General features: G+C 48.8%; 1 protein-coding gene across 5 annotated transcripts in view; it reads right to left on the bottom strand.

Moving 5' to 3' along the window:
* Positions 1–12,628, bottom strand: part of NRK (Nik related kinase) — a 105,617-nt gene extending 92,989 nt beyond the window's left edge. For 4 of the 5 annotated variants that reach the window (XM_055727207.1, XM_055727212.1, XM_027799447.2 and 1 more), the window contains exons 1-2: positions 7,917–8,012; positions 7,387–7,452 (exon numbers count right to left, since the gene is read on the bottom strand). In XM_055727207.1, the coding sequence (XP_055583182.1) occupies positions 7,387–7,452; positions 7,917–7,997 (147 nt within the window). In that variant the 5' untranslated portion in view covers positions 7,998–8,012. Of the gene's footprint in view, positions 1–7,386; positions 7,453–7,916; positions 8,013–12,334 lie in introns of those variants that run through there. The other variant, XM_055727210.1, reaches the window with a different exon arrangement.
* Positions 12,629–13,303: the final 675 nt, after the last annotated feature.

The raw sequence follows: 13,303 nt of genomic DNA, 5'->3' as shown, positions 1-13,303 counted from the left end.
GCACACTCCCATATGAACGTTCAGGTCCAAAACACAGAGGACCTGGGAGCGGCAGGCCTGCCAACAAATTATTTGCAAGGATTTTACTACTCTCTAATGGCTGATATGGCACATCTAATTATTGTACATTGCTCTGCTGAGTCAAAGAGCTTTATTGTATAGAAATGCTCCACAGCTGAGAGTTTTTTTTCACATCCTTACTCTTCTATTTTTGATAAACTAGTGCTACACTGAAGAATCTTAATTGAATTCCTCTGAAATATTCACCAACTAGAACCAGGACTTCAAAATTTGCTAATTAATTTCACATGTATGATCCACTATTTCAAATTTGAGAGCTGAATAGAGTTTTGCATTGCCGTGCAAATGAGCAGGGAAACCAAGATTAAAAAACAACCTCAACAAAACAACCAAACACCAAACCCATAAACCCCACACACACTATGGAAAAAAAAGTGCTCCTGGCTCTGACAACTAAATGCACATGATACACTACCTATTTTATATCTCTCTCTCAAATAAAAGGCATTCCTCCTACTTTTTTTATATTCTCCAAGTCAATCATTCACAATCCAGTAGGCCGGACTGACAGTAGGTATGTCCTGCCCACTGAGATTCATGTGTCCTGTAGTCAATCAAAGTCCTGTATTCAAATCAAGATTGGAAAAGACCCTGGAAACACATGGTCCCACCTTCTGCTGAAAGCAGGGCCTTAAGTTAGGTTACCCAAAACAATGTCAAACAGCCTCGGATATTTCCAGCAAGGGTGACTCCCACCACCCCCCTGGGAAACCTATTCCAATGTGGACTTGCTCTCACCGTAAAGAACTTTTTCCCTACATCCAGATGGAATTTCCCCTGAGAGACCTGTCCCTGGTTCCTCTTGTCCCGTGCATCCCTGTACACGCATCTATCTTGTCCCGTGCATCCCTGTACACGCATCTATCTTGTCCCGTGCATCCCTGTACACGCATCTATCTTGTCCCGTGCATCCCTGTACACGCATCTTCCATACAAACCACCATCGAAGCACACGAAGACTGTGCCTAGACTGCCCCCAGCCTTCTCTTCCCTAGGCTGAAAAAAAACCCAATTCCTTCAGCCTTTCCTTCCTCGTGCATAAAGTTCTTCAGCCCTCTACATGTTTTTGGTGGCCCTCTGTTGGACTCTCTTCAGTTTCCCAGTGTCTCTCTGGAACTGGGGGAACAAAGATGGGCCACAGTATTCCAGGTGTGGCTTAACAAGAGCAGGGGAAGTAAATTTGCTTGCTATTGCTATGCTCGTGCTGCAGCAGCCCGAGGCACGGTCTGCCCTCACTGCTGCAAGGGTGCACTGCCAACTCCACTCCTTTCTGATGGAGGAGGAACAGGACCAACACAGTGGTGTGGAAGCTTTAAGAAAAGCGTGCAGGCGTGTATGAGAGTGTATTTAGGAGCTGCGGGCAACTGAGAGAAGAAACACATGTAGTAGTATGCGGATTTCACAGGTGTCAGTAAAAATCAGTGGCATGAAGTTAAATACTGAAACACCAAACGACACCGCTCTGGCGCATTAATGGTATTACAGTCATCCACACCAAACTTTCCAGGCTTCCCATTCATAAGCACCACGACATTTCAGATTGTACCACAAGGGCAGTAGCACATATTGAGCTCATGCTTATTCCTAAGAATAAGTCCTGTTGCCAGAACTAGCAGAAAAACATTATTTGTTTGCACTACTGATCCAAAGAGCTACGCGATGAGTTGCTGGCTCCATCCAGTCCACTGCAGCAATACTTCTTTATACACTGCTGCCTACAATAATTAACTATTTTTTCATGTGGACAAGATAATCAGCTGTGCTAATAAAAACCCAAATAAAGAAAATTAACAGACAAACAAGCACACATCTACCAACTACTAGTCAAACAGAAATTAGCATCTTGTAATTTCCATAAAGAACAACTGATCTCCCTACTTGACTCATCAAAATCTCAGTGCCTTGAAGGCTACAACTGGCTTGAAAACTGTAACCGACCATAAATGATACCTGAGATAACAAGACATTTTAACATCTCTGCAGCCGGTCTGAAGACTCTGAAATTGCATTTCAGCCCCGAGACATGTTCTTCAGAAGGTGGCTACTTCTGACCCACCCCAGAGGGACGGGTTTTAAGTTTTCAGCTTAGACCTGTTCACCTTCTGGATTGCACTGAACATAAAACTGTGATGTTTCTTACATATAACCTAGTAACTGCCAGAGGTGCTACCATCAATTAAGCTTTTCAATACAATCCACAGACTTTAACGCTTCATAACTTTGCACGGTCTTGTGATTCTGTCCTCCCAGTACCAAGTCTCAAAAAAACCCACGTTGCTTCCCCCTGCTCCTCCCACGATGGTCTCAATTACTTCAGCCAGTTAGTCAATAAAAGGAATTATGAAGAACTTAGAAGACTTTCAAATTGTTTAAGATAAACTGAGAAGTCATATTTACGCTTCACTACGCTCCTGCAAGTGTACATCAACAGCAGAGTAACTCAGAACTCGCATCAACAACTGAAGTACGATTAAATGCCAAGAAACAGCTGCATTTAAAAAAAAAAAAAAACAAAACACCAAAAAAACAAAAAAAAACCCAAAAGACCCAAAACACTTCCTTACTCAGATCTGCTTCCTTTTTGTATCCAGAGTCTTATGTGACTACACAGAAATAAAAATATTAGCTGTGCAAAGCCACTGCAGGAAGGCAGGACTGCTTCCACCCTCTACTAAGCCTCAGCCAGAGCACTGCTTGGTCTTCACCGGTTGCATTACCAGGAAGCCACTGCTTCTCTTTTGATTCTTGTAGTCCCAAACCAGAGCATGCATCTCAAGCTCCCTGTGCCCTCAGACTCCACTAACGACACGACCATTTCACACACACGGCAGCTGCAAATCTTTCAAAGTCTATCACCAGCCTGCAAGATCCCCTAAAAACCAGCAGCCCCTGGAACTCACCAAAGACACTGACCTCCCATTCCCTAGGCCACTCAAAAATGCCAGGTGAGGGTAATCCACATCATTAAGACAAAAGAAGTCAAAAGCCCCCAGTCAGGTGCCTCCTGACATCAGAAAACAAGCAGATTGCACAGATGCTGCTGACGACCTCATTTGGTCTGTGAAAACTTTTTTAGAAGGGTGAGGACTCTCAGAGTTGAACGAATAGGATTAGGAGCAATTCCTCTTTAACCTGATAACTCAAAAACCAAAGCAGCTATAAACTCAGAGTCCCACAGCCCCTTCCAAAGCTCAAGAGCAATTGTCTGACCCAAACACTTCAAAAACCACTTCAGTTGCCTCATGTCTCCTTCTTCCCCATTTATCCATTAGAAGAATGACTCTGCACTGAAAATTAAGAGAGAAAATGCATTAACAGGCTCCTACTGGGGACGCACCACTCAGAATACGAAACTAACAGCTGAAGCCTTCAAAAAAAAAAAAAAAATTCTTCACCCACCCCAACCTTACAGTTTAGCTATTAGTAAATGCACCAGCACAAAGATACAACCGTTCTACATCAAGGGGGATCCACGATCGCTGTCCAGCTCTACACAGCAATAGAGTCCAACCATGGAAGGAAAACAAGGCATCCATATAATTACACTTCTAGAGGTAATGGGAGCAGGCAAAGAATTATTCAAATCAGCACTGTCGGGTCTCGACAGCCATACCCACATTGCAAGATACAGCCTCCAGCACGCCAAGAGCAGCCCACTCAGCCACAGACAAAAGCTTCTTCAACGCTTTCAAAGGTATCACCTTTAATGGTACCCCACGTCACAATACAGCGACTCTCAGCAAATAAAAAAAGATGGTGTTTATAAATCCCCTAGATTGTTTTCTGCCATTTTACTACCATCCCTAAGACCACCCAGTTCCAGGTTCCCCAGTCAGCCTGCAAGAGGGGGTTCCAGGGCACCGCAGCAGCCCCGGGAGGAAGCAAAACCCAAGAACTTGCGGATGACACCTCCAGCAGTCTTGCTTCCTCCCAGATGCCACAGATAGTTATGCAATGCAAAACACTGTTCTGCCCTGTCTGAAGGTCCTTACTGATCAGCAGACCTACAAAACTCCCAAAACGCTGGCCCTCACGCTTCAGACAGCAACCCCACGTCCCTCACGCAGCCTTTGTGGTCCCTGGCCTCAAGGATTCCCAGGAAGACGGACAGCCCTTCCAAAAAGCCGTGCATGGGGAGTTCAGAACCTTCTCTTTCTGATATGCATTAAATGCAGATGATGCAGCAACTGGACACAGTCTGACCTTTAGCACTCCAAAGTTCAGGAAACAAAGGCACAGAAGAGCAAATACTCGTACTTCTCCAACCACTGGCAAATGCACAGCTTCCAGCTGCTTTCAGAGACGAGTCTCTGCTACCACCTTCCACCGCGTTATTCAGAATCGCCTCTTCCATAGTATTGTTCTTCAGGTTTCAGCTCCCAGAAGCCAGCAATTAACTTAAAAACTCATCTGTCATTTCAAGAAATAATGAAGCCCAAGTCTCATGGCTTCTGGGTACCATCTGATTTTTAATGTCTAATTCATTCTTTCCAAAAGGCTGAAGTTGCCAATACTGGCATATTTACATCCTACTACCTCGTAAGTTGTCAAAAACTCCGCTAGCTTTTAGTCAGTTATTACATGCAAATCCCAACTTCATAACATTTCTAGACAGCTGCAGCATTACCACGGGTACAATTTATACCTCTTCCATTTCATTTCAAAAGACACTGAACTGGAACTGGTCTGGAATAATTCAGTATGAACAATACTCTCCTTCAGTTATTTTCTTAAACATTGTTTTCCACATCTAATGATGAATCCTCTAAATTTTATTTTCGTTTTTATGGAGCAGCATATAATAAAACATATAGCCCTATGAATCATCTTCACAGCCAACCAAGCAATTTAGTAATCTTGGACATAGTTTATTTAGCCTGAAATAAGGTTTGCTTTGATTATTTGCAAACTACTATGTGTAGTTTCTGAATGTATGGAAGATTCTGACACCTCTGCAAAATAAAAAAATAAAAAGTACTGTAATGACAGGAGTACATTAGTGTATATCTGAGAATACTTTAAATATTTATGACCACTAGCCTAAACTAGACAAACTACAAAACAATTCCAGCATTCCCTAATTCACTCCACCAGTCCTAGCATTGCATAGATCGAAGGATGTATTACACAGCAGTGAAAAAGAAAAGTGAATACTACAGCCTAGCTTTTTGTGGTCACTTCAGAGGCAGCTGTTCCGTTGCAGCTGCCCTCCTCCAGAGGGAAGAACCATTTGCTCTGGTCGCAAGGCCAGCGCCAGAGAGATGCCACCCCAGTACATTCAGCTGGCACTCAGCATCTGCTGCAGATGTACTTCCCCAAACACACTGGAGCTTTGGACCATGTGCAAACTATTCACAACAGACACCAAGCTGACTGCCTGCAGTTTGGAGCACACACTTTGTATCTGCCCACCACTCTGGATCTGTCATCATCTGTCTTCTTCAGCTGCACAGTTCGCTGTCATCCTCCCGCAAAGAGCAGCTCCATCCCCTAAGCAAGCCTCAGCAAAACACCCTACATCCAGTAATCACATGTATTTATACGAACAAAGCCCTTGCTACAGGTGTGCTTGCGCAGAGCCAGGGTTACACACAGTCTACCTTCTCTCCATCGTGTGATGGATGTGCACAGAGCTTCCCCTCAGCACCCTCAGCCTTGCCAGACCCTGTCCCTCTGAGTGTAGAATGAGGCCAGATTCAAATCACCCATCATCCACAGTTGTCGACCCCGGTCTCTTGCATTGTCAGTGGAGAGCAGCCTTTGGGTACAATTTTTAACTGTTATAGTCAATATTTCTTATGCATTTTGGCAACTAACATTCTACTGAACCACACGACAGCTCAAAACGTGTTATTTTGCAGCACAGCAGCAAACTATGTCACTCCTTCCTGTTTCTGCCATGACTAAGCAGCTGATTCACTCTCAGCATCCTTAAAGGATGACTAGGCTGAAATTTTTTCTCTCCCAATATAAAATAAATCCAGGCTGGAAAAGAAAGGCAACTATTTCTAAGGCCATTTTGGATCTTCATGATATTTTTACAGCTAGAAAACCCTGTGATTACACTGACAACAGCACCCCGAATATCTCCTGGATTCTATTCTTAATTTAGTAGTGTTGACCTCTGTATCTGAATGACAATCTCAGAAACAACACAGACTTAATCACAGCAACAGTTACATGAGAAACGTCCTGCTTCTGACATAAAAAATAAATTTAAAAAGTGTAGTACGGGAAAGCAGACACTCCCCAAAACTGCTTCAGCAGAGGATTTTCCAGAATCCTTGAAAGAGCACCTATAGCTTCAAGGGGAAACCAAAACGCGATCCCAGCAGATCTGCCACCAGAGGACGGACACCGAAACGTAACATACATTCAACATGCTGAAATCAGAGAAAGAGGAACAGCCCTGCGTTCCTGCAGTGGCCCCCTCGGCAATCCTCCTGCAACACAGATGACGGCAGAGAGCACCTGCACCCACACGGAGCCGTGTGGCACTGGAGCCTGTCGGCAGCAGGATCTGAGGGAGAAGCCAGACCAGACAGCTTCCCCCAGCACAGTTACCTTCCAACGCACCTCCAAGAGTCCAGCAGCACGGCCTTTTCCTTCCTCTGTCTTCTTTCTCCAAATGGGAACAACACAGACTCGGTTCCCGATTTTATCAGGTCTACTTTCTCTTCTTACATCACGCTTAGGAAAGGCTTTACAGTGAAAAACCACTTTTCTAGGCTAGTTCTTACAACTAAACAATGGTGTGCATCGCCCAGCGTACACAGCATGTTATGGCAGACAACATTTAATTGCTGTTGTTCCTTGATGGGTAGTTCTGCTTTGGTATTATGGCGACAAAGGTAATAATGGGCATCACAAAGTTCCCAGCCTGCCTGCAGAGCAGGGTTAATTGGCACCTCTGTCTGGAGAGCACTGCTTTAGTCTCGGCTGAGCTCCCCACTCAATCCAGGCCAAATTCAGCCATCACTGATGTTAATGTGTGCCAGCCACTTATTAAATAATCTTGAAAAAGAGAATATAACCAACAGGACAGAAAAAACAGGGCAGACAGAAGTCAGTACAAAAGCCAGCACGCTCCTCTGACCTGCGGCAGCAGGGACATGGGAACGGGACAGAAGGAAGGGGCACAGAGTTCCACTGGTGACACCATTTTGCGTTATGCAGAAAAGACAGCAAGATAAAGCAGGCTATCACTGGAACAATATTATCCATCTTCTCAAATGGTGTTCATCTCTGTTTTAGGAAAAACAGCTCTATCAAAAACAGCTTCATAAATTAAAGAGGCATCCAAACCTTGTAGACTTGTCCGTATGTCCCATTTCCAACAACCTGCACCAGTTCAAATATTCCCGCAGGGTCCTGCAAAAAGCAGAAGAAATAACATTATTCAGAGCAAAGCAATCACTTCGTAAGGGAGGGTAACCATACACAATCAAAATGAAAACACCTGTGGCACATGTCCTAATGATTGGCATAACACACTGGAAACAGCCAAATGACAATATAAGAAATACATTATTATTAGAGTTTTCAGTCAAGTTGCTGAAAACTCTATACACAAAGCAAGCCAGTGAAGATTTGTAGCACGGCAACATGACAGATACAAAAAATAATGGAGACGCGTGAAGAACACAAGAATTCATCTGATTCAGCTCAGCAGCAGAATAAACTTCAGGCTCCCTAAGCCTTAAAACACTGAGCTAGCCTGGAGGCTGAGCTGCTGTCTTCTGCTATGAAACACTTTGCACTAGCAATGTAACAAAGGAAAGAACCTAAATAATGGAACTGAAAAAATGCTATATAAAGCATCTGAGCCCAATTACCTTACAGAAGGGAAATGTACCATCCCAGGCAATCTTAACACTACAGGGAGCCTGAGAACGCTCAGCCGTCCTGCTCTGCATATGTCACAAGGTGAATTGGACTGATGGATTGAAGTCTTGGCTTTGAACGCCAGCTAGATTGCTGTTCATTTACATGAGAGATTCACGTGTCAGGTGATCAGTGTACCACACCACAAGAACCAACTTTCCCTCTACTGGTTTAGCACCACTTGCTGTAAACCCAACCACGGCAGTAGATGCCCTCCAATAACGAGATGCTGCAGCCTTTCAGATAGAGCAAGGCCATCTTGCTGCAAGGCACGGGCCAGCACATGCTCGCTCCTGCATGACTGAGCGTGTTAAGAAATCTGTTCCTGCAGTTAAAACTCACTTGAGAGATTTATATAAAACCATTAAGAGCCCTAGAGACCAGTTTCTTGGTTTCTGGCTGAGCCATTTATCAGTCCGCTCATTTCTTGGGATGATATCATCGAGAGATTTATATAAAATATTATTAACTCCATGTGTCAGTTTTACATCTGTTTCAGCAATCTGTCATATCAGTTGATGCCTCACACACATCTACGACCCTGGTTGCAAAACATCCCTTTTCTTAATGTATCAAGCTACTTCTCCACTCCACTTATATGTTATGCTTTTAATATAAATAATGCTTACTTCATATCTGATATGGAAATGTTTACATCAGCAAAATCCCAGAGGAAACATGCAGGCTTTTTTGTGGGCAGATTCTGCCTTTACTGGCACAACTGTCAGGACAAATGGCAATACCTTTCAGTGTCAGAGCAATACAGCACTGACTTCCACCAACAAGAGTACTCATGGGTTAATTTGGTTTTTGCCTTTAAGTTAAATGAATTTTAATCTTGTACTTCCTGGATTGTCAACCTCACAAGACTTTTTTTTTAAAAAAAACTGATTAACAATGCATAAACCAGATCAAATCACTTTTGACCCATGCACAGGCCACTCTGTCATTTCTTTTCTATCTCATTTTTAAAGACCAGGCAATAAGGCATGGCTTTTTAGATTTAAACCCCAGTTCTAAAAGCCCTCACACAAAAGGAAATCAGCAGGGCCACTCGTGTACGGAGCTAAGTGCAGGCATAGGAAAGCTGGCAACACTGGGGTCTTTGTAAGGTGCTTTGCTTCCTCCTCATTTCTTCATTTTGCATTTCTACTCCTCTTGGATATAAACGAGCCTTACCATACACTTCGCTTCAGCACAGCTAAAGCCAGCAGCAATCCGCTGCTGCTGCTAAAGCAACAGGTGAGTGGTGCAAACCTCTGCTTGGCGCACGCCCTTCCCACAGAGCCGTGCTGTCGGTGCACGCAGCCCATGCACTGCTGGACACGGCAGCACCCCGAGGAGCCCTGCCAGAGCCAGGTCCCCGTGCACAGCGCCTGCCGTGCCCCTCCGCAGCAAGCGCGACCAGTGCCCCGCTCCCACGCTTCCCCTGCAGAAAGCAGCGCGGCGGAGTTCAGAGGGATTCATAGCGCGCAGAAACCTAGAGGAACATAAACCGCACTTTCAACTCGGAGTTTGCAACTGTGCCTCTGACTTAAACTCATGCTCTGTCCCCCTTCTTCTTCTCCAAGCTTATTTATTATGGAAATATAATAATGTGCCTCAAAATCAGCTCCTCTCTCTCCCTCCAATCAATTTCATGCCAATTTAGCATACTAACAGCTTCCTTCTAAAGGCTTCACTCTAGGAAAAAAACCCAAACAATTATCTAAATAAATGTTAGCATTAACTTTAATACAGCGAAAATCCTACCCTGTCCTTGCTAGCCAACTGAGCATTTAACGTCTACAGCCCCCACAGCTCTGAGTGCAGCCAAAATACTTGGCCACCTCTCTTCTTTTAATCAGGACACCGTAGTGAACCGAGCCTCATTAAGAGTCATAAAAGATATTAATCTGGGCTCTGACTTCGGTCCTTGGATTGCCCTTGTTTGCTTGGATATCAGCACTGCATTGTTCGCTGGCATTCTTCACAATAGGCCACCTTCTTAATTACCTTGGAGTTGGGTATCATCTTTGATGTAGTGCTTCCTCTCAGCTACCGTGTAAGCCTCGTGGTCCATCCACCCCTTTACCAGCCAGCACCTGCCAAACTGCAAGGTTTGCTTTGACAGATGCCAAAATCCTGGCCTGAACGTTCATCACTTTAAGGTTAATTACTGTAATGCACCGTACCATATGGTGGCCTTCTTGCCTTCCTGCAAGTCATGTGCAGAGTACCCAAAAGGCAAGAGCAAGACCACTGACACAGAGGCTCCCAGGGCACATCCATCTCCTCTGCGAGGCAGAATGAAAAACCAGGCATGCTGGAAGAGCCTGACTGAACCACGCTTTTCACAGTCTCTGCAGCTAAACAAAGTACAGGTGTCTGAAGCTCAGGTTCTTCTATAGGGCCTCAGTAACGCAGAAATAGAGGCTTCTAAACCATCTGACTCCCCTGATGAACCCAGGGCAGAAGCATCCCAACAAGATCCTCTGGCCACATCTGGAGACTACAGCCCAAACCACCTCTTTCCAGGAAAAGGGGAAAGCCCTGCTGAGCACCCATGTGGAGGGGAGCAAGGCCAGCCGGTGCAGTTTGGGTACGGCCCCCATCACAGCCGTACCTCCCCGCTGAACCTCCCCGGGGCAGCGAGGCTGGTGGGAGCACAGCACCGGGCACCCGGGACAAGGCAGAGGTACAGCACCCATCTTCCACAGGATTCCTACAGCCCAGCCTCGCCCGCCTCCCGTTTCCCACTAAGCACAAACCCCAAACTAAGGCTGCTGATGTGCCGAAAAGGTCTCCTCTGAGAAGATGTCTGTCCCTTCCCCCGCCAAGGCTGGAACCCACAGCACTTACAGCCCCGGCGAGGTTTCTGCATGGACAGGTTTTGACACAAAACCTGCTCTCGGGTTTGCAGCACTACTCTTTTTCAAACTTAACCTGGTTTCTTATCGTATATTTAAGGAGATAAGGTTCATCTACTAAAGCACTAAAGAAGAACTTCCACTGTTTTGCCTTACTCCCCCCTACAGGGACAAGTTAAATCTGTTTGCCTAGCCAGGAGCTTTGTGCCATCTTCACAAACCTCAGCGTCTCTGCTGCTTTTCTTCTTTCTGGCTCTGGTCTGCAACACCCTCCTCACCATGTGATTATTGCAAAGGCTTCTCCTAGCCCTCTTTTTTGGTTTGTGTGATTTTTGGGTTTGGTTGATTTTTTGTTTTGTTTTTTTTTGTTGTTGTTGTTTGGTTGTTTTGTTGTTTGTTTTTTTTTTTTTCTCTGATATTTTTAGCAAGTAGCTTGCCTTGGTTTCACTGTCTAGGGCTGACTGCTTTTTGCCACAATTGAACTCTTCCCTCTTCTTCTGTGGGGAGTGCTCCAGAAACAAACTGTCTTGGCTGGGCTGGGTATGGGAAGCCACGGGTCTACGGGCATCCTTCACTGCCCGGTTAACTGTCTGTGGACGCAAAACACTAACAGCGTAGCTTTAACCTGGCGAAAAGTTTGGATTGTGTTAAAAACCTAAAACCACAAGAGGATAATGATAAAAATTCACAGGAAACTAGGTGAACGCTTTTTTAGGTTGGGGTGGTTTCTTTTTTAATTGGGGGGGGGGGGGGAGCCCAAACCTCAGCAAAACGCACAAAAGCCAAAACTCCCCGCACGTATTTTCTTCTAGAAAATCCTCATTTCTCACGTGTTTTCTCCCCGCAGCGTTCGCGTCACCCTGGAGCACCCCGGGGGGAGCTGTCTGTCAGCCGGGGGGGAGCGCACCTCCGCGGCGGGGAGCGACGTGGGGCCCGGGCCCGGCTCCGCTCACGCCGAACGCGCCTGCCCGGCCCCCCCGCCCCGCAGCCCGCTGAGACACCACACGCACGGCATCGCCCCGCTCCCCCCGGTCCCTCCCTCCCGCACGGCATCGCCCCGCTCCAACACCCGCACGCACGGCATCGCCCCGCTTGCTCCCTCCCTCCCTCCCGCACGGCATCGCCCCGCTCCGACACCCTCCCGGCACGGCATCGCCCCGCTCCCCCCGCTCCGACACCCTCCCGGCACGGCATCGCCCCGCACCCCCCGCTCCGACACCCTCCCGGCACGGCATCGCGCCGCACCCCCCGCTCCGACACCCGCACGCACGGCATCGCCCCGCACCCCCCGCCCGGCGCGGGTGTCCCAGCCGCGGAGGCAGCCCGCAGCGCCGGCGCCTCTCCACGCACAGCGGCCCCCCCAGACAAGGGGGAGCCCCGGGGTGAAGCCTTCGCACAGCCCTGCGGCGGGGCTGCAGCGGCGGGGAGGGGGCGCGGGCAGCCCCATGCCCGGAGGAAGGGGGGTCTCACCGCCCGCAGGACGGCGGGGAGGAAGGGGGCCCGCCCCCGCCCCTCCTTACCCGCAGGGCCGCCAGGTCGATGCCGTCCAGGCTGCGGGCGGCGCAGTCCCGGGCCATGGCGCTCCGCACCGCGGGCAGCGCTGCGCTGCGCTCCGCCGGCCCCAGCTAACGGTCCCGCGGGCGGCCCGCGGCGGCCCGGCCGTGCCCCGGCGGGCGCAGGGAGGCGGGCATGCCCGCCCGCCCCACGGCCCTCCCCGCCCGCGGAGGCAGCCCCGGGCCGCGCCGCCGCCGGCAACTTTCGCCCAGACGGTTCCTCGGGAAAAAGTTTGCGAGGAAGTGACGTGCCGCGCCGCGCCGGGGGCCGGGGCCACCTGCTGCCGGCGGGGGCGGCCCCCGAGCGGTGAGGGGGGATCCGCGGGTGCTGCCCGGCCCCGCACACCGGCCCCGCCGCGCCTGCCCACGCGCCGCCCCACGCGTGTCCCCGTCCCGCCCCTCCCCCCCTCCCGCCGCCGGAGCCCCGCGGCCGCCTCAGCCTCAGCCCGGGGTGTCGCCGCGGGGCCCCGCAGGCTGGCGCCGGCCCGGGGCAGCACCGGGGGGAGAGCCCGGGGGTCCCCGGGGTGCGGTCGGTGCCACGGGGCTGGCGGAAGGTGCACCAGCCGCTTAAAAAAAAACACCCAAAAAGCCAAAACAAAAACTTTACACCCCCCAACTATATAAAAAAAACCCTTAAACTAACCCCCACCTCCCAAACTACATTAACAAATAATAAAAATAAAGCTAGCGGCCACAAGCACTTCAAGACCCTGTCCCCAAGGGGATGAGCGTGGCACAGACGAGCCCCCCAAGGTGACGGTGACGCTGCCCGCAGCACAGCACTCGCTCCGAGCCATCGTGGTGGCCCCCGCAGCCCCGGCTACGCTGCCCACAAGCCGCTGGGCAAGCCCGGCCCCAGGCCCGCAGCCAGCTCCCCAAAGGCAGCGCGCTGCTGTCGGCTCCGCTGCCCCGTACAGCCTCCTTCACCCTGTAATT

The sequence above is a fragment of the Falco cherrug genome, chromosome 15, assembly GCF_023634085.1.
Source record: "Falco cherrug isolate bFalChe1 chromosome 15, bFalChe1.pri, whole genome shotgun sequence".
Taxonomy (NCBI): Eukaryota; Metazoa; Chordata; class Aves; order Falconiformes; family Falconidae; genus Falco; species Falco cherrug.
This window is presented reverse-complemented; position numbering and strand designations above follow the sequence as displayed.